The sequence below is a fragment of the Triplophysa dalaica genome, chromosome 20 (genome assembly GCF_015846415.1).
Source record: "Triplophysa dalaica isolate WHDGS20190420 chromosome 20, ASM1584641v1, whole genome shotgun sequence".
NCBI lineage: Eukaryota > Metazoa > Chordata > Actinopteri > Cypriniformes > Nemacheilidae > Triplophysa > Triplophysa dalaica.
This window is the reverse complement of record NC_079561.1, coordinates 5,698,359-5,724,716: the sequence shown is the minus strand read 5'-3', so window position 1 is coordinate 5,724,716 and position 26,358 is coordinate 5,698,359. Positions and strand designations below refer to the sequence as shown.

General features: G+C 37.8%; 1 protein-coding gene across 2 annotated transcripts; it reads left to right on the top strand.

Moving 5' to 3' along the window:
- The first annotated feature begins 9 nt into the window (after positions 1-9).
- Positions 10-26,353, top strand: ptpn11b (protein tyrosine phosphatase non-receptor type 11b). 2 transcript variants are annotated; one of them, XM_056732885.1, is made up of 16 exons: positions 10-142; positions 9,497-9,619; positions 15,806-16,000; positions 16,815-17,007; positions 17,096-17,212; positions 17,522-17,635; positions 17,974-18,070; positions 18,174-18,253; positions 18,356-18,511; positions 19,145-19,276; positions 19,425-19,579; positions 20,027-20,094; positions 20,209-20,360; positions 20,799-20,899; positions 21,248-21,362; positions 22,763-26,353. In XM_056732885.1, exons 1-15 carry the CDS (start codon positions 129-131, stop codon positions 21,327-21,329), a joined length of 1,779 nt encoding a protein of 592 aa, XP_056588863.1. In that variant the 5' UTR covers positions 10-128; the 3' UTR covers positions 21,330-21,362; positions 22,763-26,353. The 2 variants fall into 2 exon arrangements, with proteins under 2 accessions (XP_056588863.1, XP_056588864.1); XM_056732886.1 differs by lacking the exon at positions 10-142 and adding an exon at positions 6,017-6,151.
- Positions 26,354-26,358: the final 5 nt, after the last annotated feature.

The following is a 26,358-nucleotide window of genomic DNA, read 5'->3' as shown; positions in this document are numbered from 1 at the left end:
GAGCGAGAGTCGGGCGCTGTCTGTCTGAAGCTCCAGTCCGCTGCAGTGACTCGGCGCAGGATTACTTTTCTGCTGTACACTTTCCCCTTCTGTCCGCTCGCACACTTCTGACAGCCTCCAGGACGGCCATGACGTCTCGAAGGTAAGCTAAAGGCTACATTTAAACTGCACCAGCGGTTACTGTATGAATGGATCGTGCGCGGTTATCGCCCGCGAGCGCAGGATCTACTTTGGCCCGTCGTACCGAACCAAATGACTGTTATGTGCGTTCCCATAATCACAACGGAATATTAAAGAGCACTTTTCTTCCTTTTCTGTCAGTCGTAGATAGATTTATCGCGGTGTTAATAAACAGTCAGCGTTTCGCAAAGTCACTGCAGCAATTTCTCTGCATAAAACAATCTAAAACTGTTTAATGTGACGGTTTATTGGGGGTTTTATGGTAATGAGCTGTTGCTCTCTTGGTCTCTGTGGTCGTGCTCATGTCACTGTTCAGTCCAGTTTGAAACAAGAAAGCTATCAATAGTTTGGTGTGTTATTGTCAGATGACACATTTGTTTAGAGACGTGAGTTATACTGTAAGAAAACAAGGTGAAATTAACAACCCTTCTCATCGAACATTAGCATCAGTTGACATGCTGACAGACTCTTTAGCGTGTACTGTTATCTGTTTCATAGTGGACATATGTGTATTTTAATCTGAATGTCATTATTATATAAACAGAGAGAGCTTCGTGGATACAATGTCGCGAACAAAGAGCTGCAGCACACATCAGTTATTGGGAGAGTTTGCACAGGTGGCCTTCAGTAAACAATATAGAGAGAAACCCTCAGACAGCATCATGCCACATACCGTTAAGCCAACATAAAGGATTTTAAAGTTTAGTGCTGTTGTGGCTTCCGTTTACAAAGCTTAACAGACGTTAATAGGCCTATGAGGAGTTACACTGCCAACCATTGTCATACTAGTTATTTTACTGCTTTTCTATTTCCCATTTTCGTATCGTTTTTTAAATAAAAATGAACATTAAGCTTCTTGGTTTGGAAATGTACAATTTAAAGCCAGCCATTCAGACTTAAAAAAAGGCGTGAGATGATGAGAAATGTATACACACTTTAAACTACACACATTTCTTGAAAACACTTTTCAAGTGGAGTTTAACATTTATTTAGGCGCTTGTGTCCGTGTATTTGAACAAAATGGGTCCTTCTTTTAAGAAGGTCAAAATGGTTGCTTTTCATGATGAGTGTGGAAGATAATCTTTATTTCCATTTAATCTTTAGATCATCATTTATCATCTTCTGTTTTGCGCACATGTGTGTGTGAGATAGCATGTAAAGGAAATAGGAAAAAGGAAGAAATGGCTTATTGCGTTCTAATTTGGGGTCATGTAAATATATGGGTCATAAATACTTCTGCTGCGTGTGAATCAGTTCTCAAAATTTCCAAACTGCTGTAATTCTGTGATTGATTCACCTATGTTGATTCTGCTTGAGATTGCTGTACACTGGTTTGTATGTCAACGAGTTTGACTCATATAAGGGACTGAAGCATGGTTCTAAACGTTGACAGACAGGAAAGCTGCCTCTAGTCTGGTGAAATGACATAGCTTGTTGAAAATTTCCAGGAATTCTGCTGGTTACGAGTAAAGAGTTGCTTAGAACAGTTTTTCTTTGTATCGCAGTCATCAATTTGTTATCTGTCATCTCTGTTTTCTAAAAGCAATGTTCACCTCGAACTGACATAGTTACGTTTTCCTATCTGCATTTCTGTTAAATGTGGAAAAAATGCAGCGATACTACATTCTTCCACCAATACGATTATTCAGAGTGATATCTGCACATACCAATACCGTTTCTGAAGATTAAATTAACAATTCGTAGCTTTCTGAATGATATTTATGCATATAATGACTATTGATATTGAACATCAAACCGGTGATGTTTCTTAACATTTTCTAAATACAGAGCACAAATTCATTACATTTCCTGTCCTCTGTTAATTGAGGCACTGATCATTGGCACTTTTTAAACAGTTTGCCGATAGTGTGAAAAGTCGATTTTATCCGTGCACCTCTAATAAAAACCGTAACACATGAATTGTATAACCAGAAATCGTCATGCTGAATTATTCATAAATTGAGGATTACCGCTTGCCACTTGGACCCTTAAAATTTGAGATTTTTACAATCGTACAATGTTTTTTTTCTGTTCGGCCGCTACATAGCACGCTTACATTTTGTCCATTTAAAAAGGCCATGTGGATGTAAAGCCAGGAATTCACACATAGTAGGGCTGTCAAACGATTAATCGTGATTAATCGCATGCGGCATACAATTTTTTGTTTACACAATTTATGTTTGTGTACTGTGCATATTTTGTATTAATTACATTTTTAAGTATTTAAAATGCTTTCATTTTTACATGCGATTAATCCCGATTAATCGTTTGACAGCCCTAAAAATGACCAGGAGTAAAATGGGTAATGTGAGGTGGATAAGTGACAAATTTAAGGCCTAGCAGTATAAGCTGTCGAGATTAATGTTTATTTAAAATTTATTGTGTGCACCTTTTCAAGGTTTCAATTCTTAACTTTTAATGCTAAGCTACATGCTGCTAACTAGCCACTTAATAACCATAATTGTTTATGTAGTTTCACCAATCTATTGTATTTCTCTCATTTACTGTATTTGCATTTGTGTTTTTAACATCGCTATCAGCATCGGCCATTACAAACCCATATCGGTCGACCACTACTTCATATGACCCTTAACTGATAATGTCAGGAATTATGTACACCATTAGTTCACATGAGGAATAATTATACAGAGATTCGCTGTCATGATTCCCCTAAACTTAAGCTCTTGAAAGCCAGTGCTTGAATCCATTTCAGGGATATGTTTCTATTGGAAGGGCTGTTATCAGCTGTTAAGAATTCGAATATGATCGTTGACATTAGATTTTGTTTCACGTGTCCTTGGGCCGTCTGTGTCAGGGTTAGTTCAAAAATGGTAACATATTATTTCTTCCTGAGTAAGAGGAGAGAGGTGCTGGTGCCACATCCAGCCTTACATATGCCATTCTATTTATTTGTGTGTGAATTGATTTGACCTCACATTTATGTGCTTGGGGTCTTTTGTAATGGGGGCTGAAATCAATCATATGCACTGAATCATGTCAACAGTTAGGATATAAAAGATCTGTATCTACACTGCCTATATGACATATATGTGACTTGTGGTTTACAACAGACCAAACATTTACACTAACGATTTATCAAAAGATATCGTCATGCATTGTTTTAAATTATTTAAAAGATCAATAAAGTCATTGGCAAGCCACAGAGCTGTGTGTGTGTTTAAACTGACCCTGCGGGTCTCTAGACTGACATATGGGAGCATATTCAGCTCTTACTAAAAATATCAGTAACGCTACCAAAATCCAGCCAGCAGGACTCGTCTGCTCCCAATATAGACACAAGTCTTTGAAGCTGAGTTGGGGGTACTAAGTATATCACTTTTTGTCACCAACCCTGCCTCTTTAAATAGCCAACTGTGGTGAACTTGAGACATTATGTAAGAGTCAGATCACTGTGGGCACGTGGCTCCCTGTGTTCTCCTGTCAGAACACTGCAGAAGCACTTTCCGCCTGATATCTCCCTCTCCCTCTCTCTGGCCCACGGTCAACAACCCGTTTGTGCCCCCGGGTTATCATAAGCAAGAAATTATTTCAGTCTCTGGTGTCACTCAACAGTACTGTGAGCCAATATAGGTGCAACATAAGCAAAATTTACAGTTTTATAAAACTGGCAGACAGAAATTCATTGTAAAAAGTTATAAGTTAACATTCTACCAGAAAAGTTTCAAAGGTAAAGAATCTTTAACCAGTGTAAAGTAGGCTTGGTATATCATATGCTCAGGGGACGAAAATAATTTTTATGTTATATTTATATGTAGATTCTGTATATCGGCCGATATATCGGTTATCAGCTTCCAATGGTCAAGAAGGATCGGTTATCAGACTAAATTAAAATATCGGTGCATCCCTAGAAAAATGCAGTTCAGACATTACACCAGGATGATATTTTTTACAATATCAGCGATGTCTGCTCATCTTGTCCAGTTTCTTTTTTTTAACAGGTCATTGCTATTTTTATAAGGCTGCATGCTGGACAATGGCTGTTAATTATTAAACCAGGAGAGCATTTATTTCATAACAGGGGAAGCTGAAAGAACAGAAGCTCTCTTCCTCTGCCTTCATTAATCTAACCATTATAACACTAATGGTCTTCCACTTATTGTATCCTTATAAAATTTTATAAGGTTTAAAGGGAAGTTAGTGGTAGTTTATTTTGTGGAAAGAGCGAGCGCTTCAGCATTAAAGTGACATGACATATAGGGCTGTGCAATAAATTGTAATCGATTATCAAAGTAATTGAGGGAAAACAATTGTCTTATTTCATTGTTTTAGATTATTTATTTGAAAATGTATGCATTCAGACTTTAATTTATATATTTATTTTTGTGTTATTTAGTCGAATGCAGTGTTAAATTGACAAGTTATTTATTTATAAAAAGATAAAAATTTATGACTTGTTTCTACAGTCAATGAGCAATCGTGTTGAATAATCGTTATCTCAACATTAGGCGAAATAAAAGATTATATTGTTGGTCATAGTCGAGCAGTCCTCAAGATACATCAGGATAGGACGTCATTAGATACTTTCGCTGATCTTAAGGCAGATTAAATATACCATCCAGTCCAACACAGCAACGTTGGATCTACTGATAGCTTGAGTTTTGGGAGAGACTTTCTGTTTTTTTTTTTTTCACTTTGACTTTAACTAAAGCTTAGTGTAAAACCTCCTAATATTTCAGTAGACTTATGATTGTGTGTCCACTTCTATTCTGGGAAAATTAGGGTGCTTTCCTGACTCTGATGGTCTGCCCTACTTCTTTTAGTCCCATAGTGACTCTGAACTATTGCCAAAGTGCATCTGTAATTATAAAAAAAACAGCCTCCGCTGTAAATTTATGCCCTACACATGGTGTTTACAGTGTCTTTTAAAAATCAGTCATATATTATTTTCATTTAGATTTATACTGAATTAATTGAGAAGTATTTTGGATGTAGCGAACATAGCAAAATAGTTTTAAAGCATAAGAAAGCTCCATATAAAAGTCACTGCTTTAGTAACTTTTAATGGAGTTATATGCAATTGAAGTTTGAAAAAAGAAAAAAAATATTATTGAAAATATAAAATATTATTATTGAAAAACCTAATTATTATTAAAATAATCAGTGATAGTTCACCCCCTATAAAAAATTCTGTCATCATTTACTCACCTTCGAGTTGTTCCAAATCTGTATAAATGTTTTTTTTCTGATCAACAAATTGACTACCATAGTAGGAAAAATAGCTTTATTTATTTTTGTTCTGTTGAACACATAAGAATGTTGGACAGCAAACAGTTCTGAGGCACTTTTGACTACAGTTGTAATTGTTCCTACTATGGTGGTCAACGGGGTCCAAGAAATGATCCGTTGCACGGCCTTCTGTCACAAGATGATGCATAGTGTTATTCTTTTTTACAGTCTCTTCATGCACAGTACAGTACCGTGGGTCAGTGGTTAGAGCATGGCACTAGCAATGCCAAGGCCATGGGCTCAATCCCAAGGGATTGCACATTGTCAGAAACAAATGTATAATACAATGCAATGTAAATCGCTTTGGATAAATGCGTCTGCTAAATGCATAAATGTAAATGTACTGCCGTCCCTCTCCATTCAAACCTAATGACAGCAAAGATAAAGAAAAGAGCTGTAGGAGTGTTCCGGGCAGCATGGCAACGCTGCGTCACATTCAGAGAGAAAGAAAGAGCGAGAAAGAAAGAGAGAAAACGAATTGGGGGCCGGGGGCGGGAGGAATGGACAGTTGCTCAGAAGCCGATTGTACGGGCTGGCTTTCCTATCAGGGCAGCTCAGACGCATCCAAATCGCAGATTAAACACCCCCACCTCGCTTTCCAACCAGCAACACTCCAACAAGTCCCTACCCCCTCTCTCTTCTACCTTGTGTAACTGTACTGAGTGTGGATCACTAAGCTGAGGCAAAGCGGGGGTCTCTGACAGGCTCTGATCAGAATGGTGAGGTAGGAACATTAGACATCGTTTCTGTTATCATTTCGTACCCCAGCTGCTCCGTTGCGATTGCATCACACATCTTTCTTTTGCTTTCGTGGATTTTTGTGCGTGCGCTCGCAGAGCAAGATGGATTGTTGTGGCTGTGTGTGTTGTGCTTAAGGAAAGCTTCTGCTGGAGGCAGCTCAGTGAGGCTTAGATCTGACCCCGAGCTGTTGGTTACTGCAAGCAGCACTGGTGGTCGATCCACCTGAAATGTGTGCATCTGCGCAGGCCTGTTAGAGTACAGACAGTGAGGACAGGCGTCCTCCATCACAAGAGAACGAAACGTGCAATGTTTGGATCATTATTTTGGTGATGTTGGAAAGTTTTTATTCTTGGCCATCATTTAGTTTCAGCAAAATCGCTTGTATAGAGCTCAGATGGTTAATGGTCTGGTCATGTTTTTTTAAACAGTTTTGGGAACTCTTTGGGGAAGGTTGAGGGGTCTGATGTCATTGTTTTATGAAAACACATAGCAGCTTAGTAGGGATTAGTGTCACCTGCTGTTTCATGCAAAAATGTATTTATGTATTTTTTAATCTAAGTACACAATTGTCTATAAATAGTTTTATTAAATATAATAAAAGCAGACCGATCATTGGCATTTCTTGAAATACCATCATTCTTGAAATAATTTTTAGACCAGAACATGGCCTGGTAATTAATTATTATAATTATGATATATATTATATTATTATTATAGCTCATGGACAAAATGTTATGTCTCATTTTTGAGTAATTTTAGGTGTCTACTATATGAATAAATGCAAATGTACATTTATTATAGAATTATTATATTGAATATTTAATAAACTTATTTCATATTTTTCTCATTTGAACTATGTAAAGTTAATAGAACTAGATACTAGAACTGTTTTAGAACAGAACATTCTGGTCTTCAGCTTTAAATGTTCTAAATAATATATACTCCATGCATTATCAGCTAATTAATGAAGGTATGTTTATATCCACAGTGCAGATCACATTTAGTGACATATCTTTTTGCAATTTTTCATGACATATAGAACATTATCATGATATATTATGACAACTGCAAATTATACAGGATGTCTTAAAATACTTGAAATAATATGTTGTTTGTATATATAAAAGTGTTTGTGTGTGTATAATCGCTGTATATCTAAACCATTATTATAGGAAAATGTGTGTTGAAAGAAACATTTCCAATTTATTAATTTGCATACATTCAAATATTTTTGCTCCAGTGTTCAACCTTGACAGTACATAGTGAAGCTAGGGACTGTAGTGATGATTCAACAGGATGGGAAAATATTAACTTTTTTGACAAACATGAGTCACAACAAAAAGTAGAACTGATGAACATTTATAATGCTTGCTGACTTGTCACAGGTAACACCACAACATCAAGTGCACTACAGAAAACCTTATAAAGAACTGGAGATTTTAAGATAAGATATGACATGACACATTAACTCTTTAACTAACATTACCTATTTTTTTGGTTGTCAGGGCATGTCAATATGGGCTATCTTATATGGGTGTCCACCGAGGCGCATTTACGTACTCTCCCCAAAGATGAGCATTTTTCCATTCTGGGCGCCTGGTCGAACGCCGGCGCTGATCTTGGGGAAAAACGCATAGCACCAGCGCTGAGCGGAAAAAGAAGAGTAAACTGATGGCTTTTGTAAAAGCGCAGCTTTACAATTGAAAACAATTGAAAAAACAAGCCGGCCGCAGGGGTAAACGCCTCGGTGGATACACGGCTTTAGAGTACTTTTTAATACATGCTTAACATTTAAAAAAATAATATTTTAACATTTATATTTGACCGTTTGAGAAATTGTGTCCACAAAAGAGGAATTTGCACGGCTTTGTCAAATAAAAGTAAGTAACCACCAAATACGGTCAATTGTGATTATAAAATGGGGTGCACTAGCAGGCCGCCACACTTATACCCAGCATCAAGATAAAATCACTTCTAACCCCTGAACAGCCATTCACAAAGTGTTCTCACGTGAGTGACCCTGTGTAAGCCTAGACTGGCTGCAGGCAGTCAGACAGCTGGACCCAATACTAACCTAGATTACACTTGACCTATCATCACCTTTTACCCCCACCAACCTCAAAGGATTAGGAAATAACTTTTAAAACACAGTGAATCGTGAATGATTAGAACTGGCATTTCCTGTGAAATTAAAATGTTAAAATACGAAAGGATAATCTTTATTAATGACATCGCTAGAATGATGGATCAAGGGGAGGAGCTAATGAAGTGAGTGGAGCTTGAAATGTAGATTATAGAGCCCACTTTTTAATCTGTATATACATAAAGTTAAATTGAAAATGCGGACCACAAAACAAGCCATAAGTTTCATGGATATATTTAAAAAATCATATATTAAGGAAAGATCATGTACCATGAAGATATTTTGTAAATTTTAAATATAAATATATTAAAACTTAATTTTTGTGCGTGGATGCAGTAAAATTGCAAACAATAATGGCCAGAAATACACTTACAAACTTCACTTGCTGCTGCCCACTCTTTGGGAATTACACTCAAGTTTTGTATATATGTACAGTTACATTTACGCATTTGACAGATGCTTTTATCCAGTCCGACTTACATTGCATTGTATTATCCATTTGTTTCTGACTATGTGCAATACCCTGGGATTGAACCCATGACCTCGGCATTGCTGGTGCCATGCTCTGACCACTGAGCCACTGGAAAGCTGTATAAAGATTAAAATTTCCAGTTTCTGGTTCATCTGCTCTTCACAATAACATTACAGCGGTAAACCAATAGGGAGCATTAAAACAAACATGTTTCTTCTTAGCAACGGCCTGCTACTGTGCCTCTGATGGACAACTTTAAAGGCAATTTTCTCAATAGTTCGATTTATTGCACCCTCAGATTACAGATTTTCAAATTGTTGTATCTCGACCAAATTAGTCATATCCTTATAGGTACATCACTCGAAAGCATATTTATTCAGCTGTCAGATGATGTATACATCTCAATTTTAAAGAATGTACCTTTATGACTGCTTTTGTGATGCAGGGTGACGTAAATGTTACCAGTGGTTTTAATATTATGTATGTTGATATAAATCCATATATATAAAACAATTTTGGAAGGAAATTTTAGACAACGAAAAATATGGAAGTGCAAGGAAACAAGACTGAACTGCACATACTGTGTAGTCTAATAGGAAATAGCAGAAAGAAGTCGAGCATAATTTTACCTGTAGTCAACATATACAGTATATGTTGGTGAGAATGCTATATCAGATGTTTTTGCTGAGCCTTCTGTTTTGCTGTCTTTCCAGGTGGTTTCATCCCAACATCACCGGGATCGAGGCAGAACACCTCCTCCTGACACGGGGTGTCCACGGCAGCTTTCTAGCGAGACCCAGCAAGAGCAACCCTGGAGATTTCACTCTCTCTGTCAGGTCTGGCTCTTTACCTCATTGTCCTCTTGTTGTGGTTTCTCCCCGTATTTGCTGCTTTGGTTTTGCTCGTGAATTAAGCTGATCGAATACCCTGATTCAAAGAACGAGACACTTATGTTGGTCATTTATCACTTAATAGAAGTGGCCTGTTTGAGCTGGTGTGGTTGAACATGAATCACGTCTCCCCTGTTGAATGTTTATCTGTGTTATTGATTACTTAGAAGAGAACTTGGTAGTCACACTGACTGTTTCCATGTTGAACATTTTCTACATGCAGTAAGAATACATTTCGCTTTAAAATAGATTTTATTTAAGGGATATATTATATTGTATTTTTTCATCACACTGTTATTATTCAAATAATGTCAGTCTGCAGAATGGGAAATGCAATTGTGCAAAATGTAATTTTTGTCTATTATGTCAGCAGGATTGTTTTAGTAATACTTTGTGTAAATAATACACATTTTGTAAATAAATAACAATATAAGCATCAGTGTGTTAATACTGTAATAAAATATTGACAGTCAAATAAAATGCTGTAGTATGATCTTCTTTTACACTTTGGTTAGGGCTGGGGCTTCATTTTGGCTTTTTTCTTAATGTTTTTATATAAAATTGCCATCTTTTAAAAATATTTACAGTACAGTTAAGATCTGATTATTATATCCCTTTTCTGATCTTATAAATGCAGTCATACGTTATTTAAATAAATGCATGCTTGCATTGTTTGGGTACATATTTAAGATTACAGCAGTCGTTTGATTTATGGCCCTCAGTATTACATGTCTAAACATAGATCACATTAATGGACAGCACTTTCCCCGCTCTCCAGGACCTGGATCATTTAAGATGCCCCTGGGCTTGTGCTTAAGGATTACAGTGTCAGCTTGTGGGCATGTCTGTGAGCCATTCCAGCTGCTTGTCTGATGAGTGATTGAAGAGAGAGAGACAGAAAGTGAGCGAGGGAGAGAGAGATGTGCATTACGTTATACTGTAGCTTTAAGATGGGACACCACAAACCGGCTGTTTGTGGTTATGGTGGTGGGACTCTCACTCTGTCTAATGTTCACAAGAAATCGGCTAGGGGTTCAGCTTCACCGCAAGCCTTCAGAACCCGAGCCCAGACGCCTGTAGGCTGATGTATCTGTCCAGATGGTCAGCATGTTCTGAAAGGGAGCATGGACACACCACTGTCACATAGTTATTTAATTGAGCAATTTAATAGTGTAGTTTAACAGATCTGTGCATTTTTGGAACAGTACTTTGGGTATAATGACAGGATAAGCTAAGACACTACAATAATAAAATCTAGCTTGATAATGGTGGAATTTATAACATATGTGACCCTGAACCACAAAACCAGCCAAGGGTCAATTTTTGAAATTGAGATTGTGAAATCTGGAAACTGAGGGTGCAAATTTTTTGTTTGGAGAAAATCACCTTGAAAGTAGTCCATCAGAGGCACTGTGGCAGGCCAAGAAGCAGAGCATGTGACGCTCCCCTAAATATTTCAACCTATGAACATACGCTTTAAACAGTCGCGCACAGACCAAGCAAACCCTCCGCTCATGTTACGCCGTCGCTCATCTGTAAATTTTACAGATGAGATGATAAGGTGAAGAGATGATAAGGACAAGTCATTTAAAATGTTAATTATAACGTTTAAGGACTTTGACATTTAGGTGAAATTTTGATCTGGAAACATAGATAAGAGACATACTACAGTTATCTCTTGTAGGTATTAGTTCCTCTTCCACCTAGCACCTAGGTCTTCTTTTTGTAGTAAATAATACTTGATACATGTTTCCTTTTTTAAAACAAGTGAAGTGTGGGATTTCTATTTGTTTAAGTACATTTACATAGTTCGTGTTGAAGGATGTTTATAGGATTTCTTTAATAGGATTGCTAGCACAAAAACAACTTATATCAGTATTTCATCTGTGTCTGGGTTCTGATGACTCTGGTAGAGGTTTATTTTGTTTATATTTAATAAATAACAAAAACATGATTTCAAAGAATATTTTCGTGATTTTGACACAAATCGTAAAAAGCAAAGTAAAAATGATCAGTTGCATCACAACAAGATATGCAATCTGCTGTGAGAAAAACAATGTCCGTCAGGGCTAATGTATCCAGACGAGAAAGTAAATTACAAAGTTTGGAGGAAAGTTCTCTTAAAATACATTATTAGATAATGGGAGGTGTTATCTGGCTAAATGGACACACAGGGACTCCATTACATTATGTTTCTCTTATCTGTCTCTCACCACTTTTCCTGGGTGGAGACCGTAGCTCAGCATCTGTTCTATTGTTAACCGTTAGGTTGCAAACGCCGGGAGCATGCCGCTGCAGTGTAACATATGTGTCGGGGCCATGTGAAATGTGTCAGGAGATGTTTCCTGTCTGTGTGTTATGGTTATCAGGAGCAGGCTACAGGAAGTGACCTCCTGGACCTGTTTTTCATAGTCACACAACAGTTGGACGTATTCACTTTTTTAGTAAAACTTTCACTGTGACTCTCTCTCACATAACTTTTAATCCAGACCTGTTTAAGGAGTGTAAAGAAAATGTAAAGTGAGAATCAAATATGACCTTGTAGCCCTGTATTGAATTTTTTCAGCAATTTATCTTCAGCCATTATTTTTTTTCGCCGACATGTTTCTCTTATTTTGTCATTAAAACTAAAATCTTAGTAACACAAGTTGTTAAACTAATGACCTAACAATGAACAATATTGTTTTACAGCATTTCCTCATATTTGTTAATGTTAACAAAACTGCAGTTGTTCCTTGTTCGTTCATACTGACAGATATAACATTTCTTTTAAATTATTTAGTTGACTTTGTATGTTTTCACGTTTGGTGTGAACCCAGTGTTAGACGGGGTGTAAATGAAAATGGTTTGCAGCTTTCCTGACAGCATTGCAATCCCAACCCGAGATTTATCCTCGTCTCTTACACCCTTGATCCACTGCAAAGCGTTTTCATATTGCCGTCCAAAACAACAAATTACAACATTCTGGACTCGGAGGTGAGCGGATAGGTTCAGCGTCGAGGCCATTGTGTGCACAGCTCATGCTGAACTCAGTTTAACGTTATAACTGTGATTTTTGTGCGGATCTCCAATTCTGTCACTCGCCATTGTAAAAGAACAACACGACCATGCCTCTCACCCACTGAACTTCGATCATCCGGTGCTGGAGCTTGTTTGTGAGATTGACGAGGGGTCATTTGGGTTTTTGTCCGTATGCTTGTTCGCATGCAATGTCCGAAATGAACTCCTGCCATGTTATGTAGTTCTGTCAGGACCACTGTCGTCAAATATTTAAACGTGTCCCCACGTCAGTACTGTCCAATGGCATTTTTTGACTCGATTGACAAATGGATTAAGAAAAGCAATTGGCAAATAGAGAGAGAAAAGCATTTGACAAATGCTTTTTTTTTAATGTGCATTTAAATTATATATATTTTACACTTTAAAGCATGAATTTAATAAACCGTTTTTAAATACATCTATTTATTTATTATTGAGTGTTTTATTGTCCAATTTAACTATATTTTAAAACAAATGTTAAATAAAACAGTTTAAATAAGTATATTCATTTCTAAAATTAAGAGATTATTTGTTTACATTTTTATGTTTTAATTATTAGATTGATCAGTTGATTATTTCTTTATTTTTAATCGGCATTCCCGGTCCTCCATATAGAACATCCACTGCTGAAAAATAATTCAGCCTTGGGTTTCTCAAGCTGAGCGGTGCAGTTCAATCACCATAGAAACATTGATGTTGCTCAATGCAGATGGTCATTGGTGGAAATGTGTTGCTCCAGCGACAGCGAGGATCAGCCTGCAGATTAAAACATGGACGTATAGTACAGAGAGACTCAATAGCCGTATGGTGTTTCTCACCGGCTTTCTGCAGAGGCTGGCTTTAACAGGAAAATCAATGCTCGAAGATACAATTAGTCAGCAGGCTTCCTTGAATCTGTAGCTAGAGATCAGTCATTTTTTACCCTGACTCTCAACACATCGCTTGCAGAACATTCGCATGAACATATTTGTGGAAAGAATTTGACAGTGATATCACTCTTATGAGATAACCGATCAATATACCAGACTAGAAAGATGTCGGTAAATAGATTAACTGTTTCTGATTTGTGCACGTTTCCATGCGGTACAAAAGAAAACGGCTCGCTGCGTTTACTCATTTGCATACTTGATATCAAGCTCAAAATGTAAATGATGTTGAAAAGTTTGACATCGCAGACTGGCTGTCTGTGATATGGTGTGTGGGTGTGTGCCAGTTTCTGGTTTGACCTTTAATAGGGTCACAAAAATTAAGAAAACTTGATATTTGCTATAATGTGAAGGCACCCTACAATGCTTAAAGAGTTAGGGGGTAGAAAATATCATGAACTCAGTATAAAAACTGTTCATTTAAAGGGATAGCTCACCCAAAAACTCATTTCTGTCATCGTTTATTCACCCTCATTTGGTTTAAAACCTGAAAAAAAAATTTAACACAAAAGAAGATATTTTAAGAAATGTCTCGGTTGTTTGGGTCCACACAATGGAAATCAATGGGACCCACATGTTCTCTGGTTACCAACATTCTTCAAAGTATCTTCTTTTGTGTTCTGTAGAAGAAAGTATTGGAATGACATTATAGCCATTATAATTAGCTTTATAAAATACAATATAAGCCCATAATATGACCTTACTTAGATAACTAGCTAATGGTATGTGAGTGTGTTTGGTTGTTGTGAGATTGCATTAGATGCCTGTACAGCCCTTAGCACAGGGCCGCTCATATGCAACAGTCAGCAGCTATTAGCCCCTCACTGCTGAGACCATGATGCCGTGCTGCTTTGGCTCTTCTGTTACTTCCATAATGCAATTACACAGAGGAGAGTGCAATTTCATGAGCCAGGCCAGTGATGGATAGAGCTGTGGATGTGTAGAGAAGGCCAGAGAACAGCAGAGGGGAAAAGGATGGAGGTCTGTTATGAGCTGCATTGCTGTTGTTTCATTTGTTTCGCTTTGGTTTTTATGTATGTTTGTGCAGTTTTTTGCATGTGTGTGTTTTAGCTGAATTGCAGTAATTATGATCCGCTCACAAAGCGTGAGGTTGTGGTTTTGTGTTTGAGCCCAGCTGATGTTATCTACGCAGGTGTGCCTTTCTGCTTTTTCCATACACTGGCATTTAAAGACACAGTGGTGTTTAGACTTTTGGCAAGAATAAACCTGAAATCTACTGAGAATAATTTTCCCTTGATTATATCGCCCCAAACATTCTATGCACTTTTATTTTTTTGTACTTTAACCTTCTTAAGTTTTTTTTATTATTACTTTTATCAAAGTAAATTTGTTTGTCTAAGCAATCAGATAAGAATGTCTTAAAAGGCGATGCCAAGGCTTTTGTGTCTATCTGCAGTCATATGAAATAAAATTGGATTACAGTGTCGTTTTCAGTCTCTACATTTTAGGAAATATCATGTATTTACAGTATATTTACGTAAATAGTTAGACTTTTTTTGCTTTGTAAATTTGGGTTTGATGGTAAATAATACAACAGTAGGATGATATTTTGTTGAAAATGTAAAAGGAAAGCTAAAATGTATATAAATCCCAAAACATTAACAGCTGAAACAACTTTTTTTGTTGTACATGCAACTGCTTCATGGACTATATCATTGTTTCTCAACCAATTTGTCTTACTTTCTGCCCACAACCCCATCGGCATGGCACAATTACCATCAACATCGACCTAAAAAAATATTGCATTTGGAAATTATAATATGAGTTCAAATGAAAATTGATGAGATTATTCGTAGTAAGCTTTTGATAGCTCTTATTAAACAGATTTTATTTTGTATACATTTTATTCCCAACTATGTATAGGTTTACCAAGCAAAAAAATATATTTTTCTAAATATCCCCTGGAACGTGTTCAAGTACCCCTTGGTTGGCAATTACAACTAGGCATCACATAAACTGATGCTTAGCTACATTGCAATTCATACAAATCCACAACAATTCAATAAATACTAAACATAAAATTGAACTTGAAGAATATTTAATTGCAAGTGTCCTGTTCGTAATGCTCATAATCTGACTTTTCCATCTTTTTTGTCTCCTCCCCGCCCATTTTCCCCATTGTGTCCCATCTGTTTGTTCTGGACAGGAGGAATGATGAGGTCACCCACATTAAAATCCAGAACTCCGGGGACTATTATGACCTGTATGGTGGGGAGAAATTTGCCACGCTGGCTGAGCTGGTACAGTACTACACCGAACAACACGATTCCCTGCGGGAGAGAAACGGTGATGTCATTGAGCTGAAATACCCTCTGAACTGCAAGGACCCCACATCTGAGAGGTACGGAAGAAATACATCCATCCAGAACGCCTGGAGCTTGACTCTGGCTTTACCCTGGACAGAGGAGACCTGCCCCCTGGTGGTCAAACTCGAGAGAGGGTTAATTATTGGGCAGAGAATAAATGCGCCAGGTGCTTTTAATGTTTAACTGAGCTGGGTTGTGCTTATCTACATTTTATGACTAACAGTATGTTTGCAACTGCCTAAAGGGTCCTGTCTTATTGTTTATGTTTAGTGTTTATGTGCATCATCTCCAGTTTACTTTATAACTTCCTACACCTGAATATGTTTAGGTTTGTTTGCACTGCAAAACATCCTCTAAGTCTCAAAGTCTAGGTAAAATATTTATATACGTGTTGAAAAACATAAACCATTGCCAGGTGAAATGCATGATGTTTACATTTGAAGATTGTAATTGGTTGGTTTGTGCGGTTTTTCCATTATATGAAAGCAGACAGCTCACGAGCGAGCACCTCCTACACATATCCTCGTATCATAACGGCTGGTACCTGTTTATAGCCAAGTGCTGTACAAACACTTCTGTTCATTTTCCAACCACAAATGTATAGTTTCTGTAGTGAAAGTTCCATATATGAATCACAAGTGAAAGAAAGCATTTTTGTGGGACACGAAGCAAAAACGTCTAGTTTTTGAGTGGGCGGTTTTATTGGTCACATAACTTGAGTGTTTTGTTGCCCCTAAAACATTGCAGGGAAAAACATGATGTTTGCATTCCCTTTTTTATTTAAAATGCATGTTTAAAATAAATGCTAAAAATGCTTTTATCTGTTCTCATCTTGTCATCTGTTCTCAGGTGGTATCATGGGCACCTCTCGGGAAGAGATGCCGAGAAGCTCCTCACAGAAAAGGGCAAGTCTGGCAGCTTCCTGGTGAGAGAGAGTCAAAGTAAACCAGGAGATTTTGTGCTTTCCGTCCTCACTAATGAAGAAAAGCACGAAAATGTCGACCGCAAGACTAAAGTTACCCATGTCATGATTCGTTATCAGGTAAAAGTGCAACAAATCTCCACAGTAAGCAGTGGAAATAAAAGATGAGTTCTCAAAAGGAAACTTTTTCTCATGTGTCTTTTGACAGGATGGGAAATATGATGTTGGAGGGGGGGAAAGATTTGACACTTTAGCAGATTTAGTAGAACATTACAAGAAAAACCCAATGGTGGAGAAGAGTGGAATTGTTGTGCACCTAAAACAGGTGAGAAAAAAACTGGAAAATGTGTCATTTTCTGCACAGTCCAAAAACACTTTTTGTTCTTTATGCTTACTTGTTTGATATTTCTATGGAAAAAATAGACAGTTTTTTTCACAATCTTTGAATTAGACACGTCAATTAAATACTTCAAGTATAGTACATTTTTACAGGTTCACGAAGTACACGTCACATTTTTGCCAAGAATATTCTATATGAATATAACGACAAAGAACAATATGTATATATTCAAGACTGTATTATTTCTCATTGTTGTCTGTTTTCTTATTTTCTTTCTCTTTTCAAATGTTAAAGCCATTCAATGCCACAAGGATAAATGCAGCAAACATTGAAAACAGGGTGCGAGAATTAAATAAAGTGGCCGACAACTCAGAAAAACCCAAGCAAGGCTTCTGGGAAGAATTTGAGGTAGATTGATTCACTCATCTATACATATTTTCTGTTCATCATGAGAAATGAGTAATCAGTCCAGATTTTCTGTTGGCATAAGAATAGAACTGTACTTTCCACTGTAATATATTCATTATATCTCAGTGGACTGTTTGATAGAAGAGCTGTTTATCTCTGCCCAGTGACCTCTTACACTGCACTTCCTGTTTGCTGGTAAATGGTTAAAGTTAAATGAGATTTTCCTGCAGGGGGTGCTCACCTAACATCTCATTTCACAGCAAAGATATGATGACTTCTGTATATGGCTCGTCACATTCAACCATTTCTTTCCATCTTGTCCCTTTGTTTTTTTTCAGGTTTTACAGCAGCAGGAATGTAAACTCCTTTATCCCAGGAAAGAAGGACAGAGACCGGAAAATAAAAACAAGAACCGATACAAGAATATTTTACCTTGTAAGTAACTGGTTAGTCTTCTAACGGAGCGACGGACCAAGCGGGGTCAAATCAATCTTATTGGGTCTTCTTCTCTCTTGAATCATCATTTTGTCTGTTGCAGTTGACACCACGCGTGTACTAATCAAGGAGGCGGATCCTGACGTCTCTGGCTCTGATTACATCAATGCTAATTACATACGAGTAAGCCCCTCCCATCACTCGTAATGTCATAAAAACAGTCATTAATAGTCAATGTTCTGTTATTCTTTCTAATGCTAATCTTTGTCTGTCTTTGGGATTCAGAGCATGCATGAAGAAGGCCCTCTTATGGATGAAGGTAAAGTGTTTATTGCCACTCAGGGTTCCCTTCAGAACACCGTCTTAGACTTCTGGAAAATGGTGTACCAGGAAAACAGTCATGTTATTGTCATGACTACCAAGGAGATGGAGAGAGGACGGGTGAGGTTTTATTTGTCCGTTTGGAGATATAGTTCAAAGTTCACATCACACATGCAATGAACAGAACCCAAACAACACACACTGACATTGTATATTGAAATCATCTCATAATGTTATCGTTATGTACAGTATAAATCTATATATGAGACCGGACAGAGGATGATTTACTGTTTCGGTTGCAATAAAAAAAAACGATTTTTTTATGTCTCAAACTGGATTAGAGCGTACGGGAAATTCTAATGTAGAACTCAATGCTAATGTAAAACAACTCAATAATAAATCATTTTGCCCGCTTTATGGACATAATTTGACTTTAGGATGTTTTTGTCTGCGTTTCTCCACTGGTGTTCACGTTCACAATTCTGTCTGCTTGCGTGTGTTTTTGTGAAAACTTGTCCTCCGGTCAGCTCAGAAGGTTTTAGTTATCTCGCAAAATGGTATCAAATGTTAATGTTATATCAAACTGAGTACAAGGGTTAACAATGTTTAGAAACATATTTGTCTGTGTGTTTAAATGTAAAATTTGTGTTTTTTCTCTGCTCAGATCAGTAATATCTCCTTTAAAATGATTTTCAGTTTCAAACATTTTCACTCGTCTTTCACTTTGCATCTAAAAAACGAATGTGTTCACAGAATAAGTGTGTGCGGTACTGGCCAGAAATAAATTCAACGAAGGAGTTTGGGAAGATCTGCGTGAAGAACATTGAGGAACACACAGCTCAGGACTACATACGACGAGAACTGGAAGTCACCCGTCTAGACAGGGTAAGAGCCTCATGGGAAATGACTGTACTGGAGGGCAAACATGACCAAAATTGTAATATTTAAAATGTAATTTCGAGTCTTTTTAGTGCCTTGGTTTTATGTTCAATGTAGTATGATCTAATATCTATTTTTTCGTGTGTCATTTAAGAGAGAGCCTCCCAGATGTGTCTGGCACTATCAGTACTTGAGTTGGCCTGATCATGGTGTTCCTAATGAACCCGGAGGCGTCCTGAGCTTCCTAGAGCAGGTCAACAGAACCCAGAGTGCCATTCCAGAAAGTGGACCTATCGTGGTTCACTGCAGGTACTGCAAATGGACATCAAGCAATCAGATCCTCTCATTTGTTGTGTTGCAAAATCAAGCGCACTGCTTCTGGAAGCAGTATTTTAAGGCATCATAGGGGTAAAAGTATACAATAATGCTATTCTACAATCTGATCGCAGATGCTGCCGTAATTATATTGTTTAGCCTAATTTAGGGGCAATCCCAAAATGCACTGCAAATAGCTCATAATAAAAGAAGAGTTCCAGTGTGTCACTTGAGGTTTTATGATGAAAGGATGCTTTAGAAAGCAGTAGTCCGTGTCAGCTGCCCTCGAATCAGCTCACTTGGTTTTAAAACAGAACTACTATCTCGACTTCTAATAGCACACTGGAAGAAGTCAGTTGCTCAACATGTTGACTTGAAACCAAGCAATTTCCTCCTTGTGTTGTCTGTAATCGTAACCTGTATTTGTCACTGTCATTGCAGTGCAGGGATCGGACGAACCGGCACAATTATCGTGATCGACATCCTTATCGACATCATAAACAGGCAAGGTAACTGCTTTACACAACATTATTATTGCAGATATGATCTTAATGATGTAATGCGACAAGCCCCTTCAGATGGCTTGTCCGTTGTAGTCACTACATCTCCCCGTCTGTCTGAAGGGTTGGATTGTGACATTGACATCCCAAAGACCATTCAGAGAGTTCGCCAGCAGAGGTCCGGGATGGTTCAGACCGAAGCCCAGTACAAGTTCATCTACATGGCTGTGCAGCAGTACATTGATACTGCTCAGAAGAGACTGGAGGAAGAGCAGGTACTCGCACACTTCACTTTAATTCAGATGATGCTGTGTCATCGTCTCATAAAGTGAATATTTATTGCAAAAAGTATCATTTTTCATACGCTTTGTTTTCCTGTACAGTGTCAGTTGGTCTGTTAAGCTTAAAAAATAAATCATTCTTGTGAGTCGATTCTTTTCAATGAACCAGTCGATCTGGTTCACCAAACAGACTGGACTGGATTTGTTCGTGAGTTGGAGTGATAATCCGTGAATGATGACTTAAACTTCAATACATTCCTCACACAAGCTGTCATGTAGTTCGAGAGTTGCACAACTTCTGTTATGCTTGTTTTTGTCGATTTTAGACACATGGTCACTATGAATTATCATTGAATCGTCAAAGCTGCATGTCTGTTGTATTTTTCTCAAATCATACATCATTTTTCTATTCTTTGTTTTTTATCTTTATAGAGGAATAAAACAAAGGAGAGAGAATATTCTAATATCAGGTATCCACCGATGACAAATGCCAGAGCAAAGCCAAACATGAGCTCATCTCGCTCTTCATCTGTGTAAGTGTTCATTTCTACATATTCACGCTCACACACGTTTCGAATATATGGCCCACACGCTGTTGTTACTGGAAAACAGTTAATCATTACAGCAGCGAGCTTGAGTAAACGGAACCGGCTCCCACACTTCCTCAATTCTGAATTTATTTGCTGCTAAGTGAATCATTTTCCATCAAAGGGGTTTTGACGCAGATGTGAGTCAGTTTCTCTTTCATTAAAAACAAACACAACGGTGTTGTCTCTTACGTTTATTTTTACCTCCGAGCCATAAAACATGGTTGTAACTTGTTTCTCCTTGTTTTATTTCATTATCTGAGAACTGAAATCTGCTTTTCATCTCTTCTGCAGAATGAACGACGACTCTGGTGTGTATGAGAATTTAAACATCAAAACTCCAAAGGGCTCCGCCAGCACTAACACAAGGAGATAAGGCATATGGGCTGCCACTTTAGAATCTCTGGGAGTATGTTTCAATCTCCTTTGCTTTACACAGCCATGCATACATATGCACACATAAGCATACGTTTTCATGTTATGCACCTTCACCAGAGTTGCAGAAGTAGAGAGGCAGAAACAGACTGGGTTATAGAGCAGATGGGTGGGAATTGTGTTTTTTTTAAAGCCCTTGATCAGATTTTATGCTGCTTGGCGTAATCTTACTAAACAACGGCCTATTGTAAATAGCTTGGAAATGAGAATATTCACTTTCGACCGATTTTGTGGTGTAGGACTCTTTATTAATCGAGACTGTCAGATCATAATTCAAACACCTTATATCATCAATCGCACATATGTTATTTAACATAACAAAGAAAACAAAATTAAAGTCGCATTTTTAAAATGTGAAACTATGACTTGGAGTTAACATAATGTTATCATATGTTGTCAGTAATCTTTTCAGTTATTTTGCGTGGTGTGAACTGGTACTAAGACGACGTTTGGAGATGTTTTCAGTCTTTTCTCTCCATACTGACAGCTTGCCACTCTCAGCTTTTATAGAAAAAACTCACTTGGCACCTTGCTGACGCCTACATCATTACTATAGCAACTGAAACACAGCAGATTTTCACTACACGGCCTGAACTAATGTACCTCATCTATGCACCCACAAATGAAGCTCAAGGGAATAGTTCTCCTAAAAAGGAAAAATCGTTCATTATTTACTCACCCTCATGTCAATCCAAACCTGTATGACTTTCTTTCTTCTGCAAAACATAAGAAGATAGTTCGAAGTACGCAGATAACCAAACAACAACGGCCCCATTGATATTTTTCCAAAAATCTTATATATTTTTTTGTATATGCCATTTTTAAAGGGGTCATATGTCAAGGCTAAAACAAATATTATGGTTTGTTTTAGAATTAATGCGTGTGTTTATAGGATTTAAGGTTAAAAAACGCTGTATTTTCCACACACCGTGCATGTTTGTATCTCCTCTTTGCCCCGCCAAACTGAAACGCGTGGATTTTATTGAAGCTCATCGCTTTGAAAAGCGAGGTGTGCTATGATTGGCCAGTTAACCAGTGCGTTGAGATTGGTCAAAATACTACCATATTTGGAACTCCAGGTTCTAAAGCAATTGTACTTACAGGTACACCCACCTTACTTGCGTATACATTTGATATAGATTTGTGGGGGTGTGGTTACACGAGGCGTTTCAGGCAGGTCAGGGTGAACATTCGCTTTTAGCTAAAATGCATCTTTTGTTCCGACACTTAAATTTTTGCTATTTTACGTCTCTAATACATGAATGGGCAACTTATAACACACCAAAGACACAGAAAAACATATGCCATATGATCCTTTTAAGGCTGAATAAAGGATATAAGTGACCCATCAAGGCTTCTTCTTGTCTCCTGTAGGTACCAGCAGAGGTGCCCTAGACGCACCTGACTTTGGAGCACCCCTGCACAACGGCCCTGTGGAGACCGGCTCCTAAACTGAAGCTGACACTGCCCGGCTGCTCAGCTGAAGATTCCACTGAGATCTCGGCAGTTTCTCTCTTCGTCTCCCGCATCCCCTCTCAGCCGGACCGACCGACTACGTCTGAGAAACTCGCACTCCAAAACCAAGTGCCTGATGTGCGAACTGTTTGCACAAAGAGGACTCGGTGCTTTTCCCCTCCTTCTTGACTAATAAGCCTTTACACTGCACTAGGCTACACGATTGTTTGTATAGATATCAAATATAAGAAATATAAATATTTACACTCATTCAATATTTATATTGAATAGAACTCGGATGAAGCTGCGCTCTTTCCATGTTGTGTACGGCTGTTTCCAGACCTCGCTTTGTGTACTGGATGTCGTCTACTGTAACCAAAGACCTTTGATTTACCGCTCAGTATCTTACGGGCAGCGGGTCATTAGCTCTCTGCTGAGTGATGTCGGCGATACGGTGATGTCACAAGAGGAGAACTGTATGTCAGTCTCGCCCCTATTTCTTTTAATAAGGTATGAGAGGTGATGCAACGTGGCGTGATTGGTGCTCAGGTCAATGAATTGGATATCTTGGAAAAGGAGGAGTTTTTAAATGTACAGAAACGGTACTGTGAGATGGGGTTTATACAGCATGTGCCAATAAGCAGCCTGTTTGTGAAAGCTTTTGCTTCAACGCTGTTTTATTAAGCACTACCTTCAGCTTTTTAAAAAGCGCTACTGTCAATCGTAGGCTTATCCACCAATCAGGTTGACTCTTCAACGGGTATCTTCCTTTAGGCCTTCTGAAAAACATCAGATGACATATTTTTTGTTTTTTTAAAGCTTGTTTGTTAAAAGACATTTTTATTTTGAACTATGATTCCTTTAGTAATGTTTCCTCTAATGTTGTGATGTTTGTAAATGTGATTATGACATCCACCGCGTATGCAGGTCTGTCCGGGAGGCAGAAATATTATCCACGCGTGCGTGCATCTCTGTCACTTGACTTGAATACGATGAGAAATCTAAAGCTCTTTAAACAGGTTGTGTGTCGGTCTGATCGAAACGGCGTGTAATAGATAAGCCGGAGAGCTCGACGTCAATTGCGGGTCGTGATTGCGCCGGGAAGGTCTTTGAAGGCAAAGCTAAATGAAGAACGGGGTTTTACTAAACATCTGCGAGGGGGGAACGCCAGCCTTCAGCGGAGACTTTAGAAAACGAGCTGGCCAGATGGTCCTCGGCTAAGATTAAAGAATAGATTTGTGTGGGGAATAAAAGTAATTGAAATGATGGCTGTAATCCAGACGTGGCTATTGTTAGTTGAGGTTAACGTTTCTGATGATGTCAGAAGATGCTATATGTGTGGTGGCCTGGATTAAGGAGGTCATGATGTGTCCGATTATCACAGCGTCTGGATATGTGTTTTTAGTTGTACTGAATTGTAGTGATAAGGGCATATTTGGCTTTTGAACTGGAGAAATGGTTGAAGCATTTGTTGGATTTGCTGTAAACCGAATGTCATCAAATTGCATCTGATAATCGTTTGTAATCAAATATTTCATCCGTTTTGAGCTACACATTCTGCTGGTAGGGGAAAGATTATACGGTCTGAATTACTTGTTGAATAAATATGTGAATATGACTGAATGATTTTTAATGTGATTTATGTATTAACCCATGGAGGATAGGGGTGTGGTCATGTCTTGAGCTACTGGCATAAACGAAAGCTAAAAATGGTTTTCTTGCTGTTTAAATGCGTTTTATTTGCCTCTGTGAAATGGACAAAGGGGTCAAAATTGTAAGTGTTAAGTACTTGAAACTAAAATTGCAATATGCAAGGTAGCTTTTAGAACGTCTTTGTTTAGAAACAATCTTTGGAACGTTTTTATCCTTTGTGTTTTGCCATTTGATGTGAGTTTTTGTTTTATTGTCAATTCGGGTGTCAATTTCATTTGTACACAATGATACACAGCTGGAAGTATTCACAGCTTAATGTACCACTGTACCACAGCTCAATATGGGTAAGGTGGTTTCAGGGAGTTTTTTTTCTTCAAACACAAAGAACCGGGTTTAGAGTTGAGAAGCAATCGCGTGTCTCCCAACTTCTCTATGTTCTCCCAACTTATCATTGGAATTGGAGACAGGTGTTAGTGATCACACAATTGACTTGCTGTATCATTGCAGATTAAACCCGACCACAACCCCACACCCTGGTTTCACTGGTTCAGCCTAAAACGCCTTCTGCCCTGGCAAATACAGGTGATGTTATGACGCTTGTCTTAAAATATGAGAAAGAATCAGATAAGTAATAATAAAGAGTGCAATGGCAAAAATCGAACGAATGTTGTTTTTGTTTCATTTCACGTTTTTTATAGAGTAGAGTGAGCTAGTGATGGTTCATTTTCATCATGGTGTGGTTTGTATCGTACATTTTACGGTCATGGTTTTGGAATGGTTCTGTACCTGCTGTGTTTGAGAGGAAATACTACTGCCAAATCGAAGTATTTAATAACAGTTTCTTGAACTAAATGCAGTACAAAATCTGTATATAATCATTTCAGCGGCTCCAAACACGGGTAATTCTATTTTTTAGGCTATTCTCTTCACGTTCTTGTGCAAGATGTTTAGTAACAATTTTCTGCATGGACAAATCTTCTTCAGTGGCGAAAACTCCCTCGCTTGGCACTGATTTTCGGAAGACATACTATACAAGTATTGCTTTGTAAGTTGGGCAACATGAGGAAGCTCTTATTCATCTTCAACCGTGCATATGGATGTGCATCTACATCAATGCAACATTCCTCCTCTTCTGTTATCTTGCTAAAATTCTTTGTATTCTCAGCCACTGAAATGGGGGATCTGTGGATCAAGGAACAGTGTTCTGTGTTTTTATTTATAGCGAAATGAACTGAAAAGTTATGGCATCTTTGAATCTTGTACTGGAGAAACAGATCTTCACAAACTTTTGGTGTTGAAAAGTATCTTTTGGTTGATCGACTGACTAAATTAATTTTTATCTGTGATTTATATACCTGTGATTTATTAACCTATGGGAGAATAAAATGGGCTCATGTCAATTACTGGAATGGCAAGTAAATTCAGTTTGAAATGCAATATCTGCACTACAAGGTAGTGTAAAGCAAGCTGTCAAAATGTCTTTTTTGTGTGCTTTTGCTATCAATGTTGTATTTTGCATTATAGAGCTTTTTTCTAGTGTATAATTTCCCTGATTTGTTCAGATTTAGCACACCGTATGCTTAACATTTGTCATTATTATTATTATTATTTGTAACATTGGTAGTTGTGAACCTCTTTGCTCACTCTATCACAGTTTTAAATTCTTTTACTTGAATTCTCTGTTGATGGTTTGATTTGAATAGTTTTGTGTTGACTGTATTTGTGTGGTTAAGATTGTGTTCCTTCTTGCACTGGTTCAGCCTAAAATGCCTTTTGCCCTGCAAATACAGCAAATGTAAGGACATGTCTTAAATGACAATAAAATGTTAGATATTTAATAATAAAACGTGCACTATTGCAAT

Excerpts from the sequence above, each read along its gene's own strand:
- ptpn11b (XM_056732885.1), top strand. Across the intron at positions 9,620-15,805 it reads GATTTCACTCTCTCTGTCAG|GAGGAATGATGAGGTCACCC; the intron begins GTCTGGCTCTTT and ends TGTTCTGGACAG. Across the intron at positions 17,213-17,521 it reads TTGTTGTGCACCTAAAACAG|CCATTCAATGCCACAAGGAT; the intron begins GTGAGAAAAAAA and ends CAAATGTTAAAG.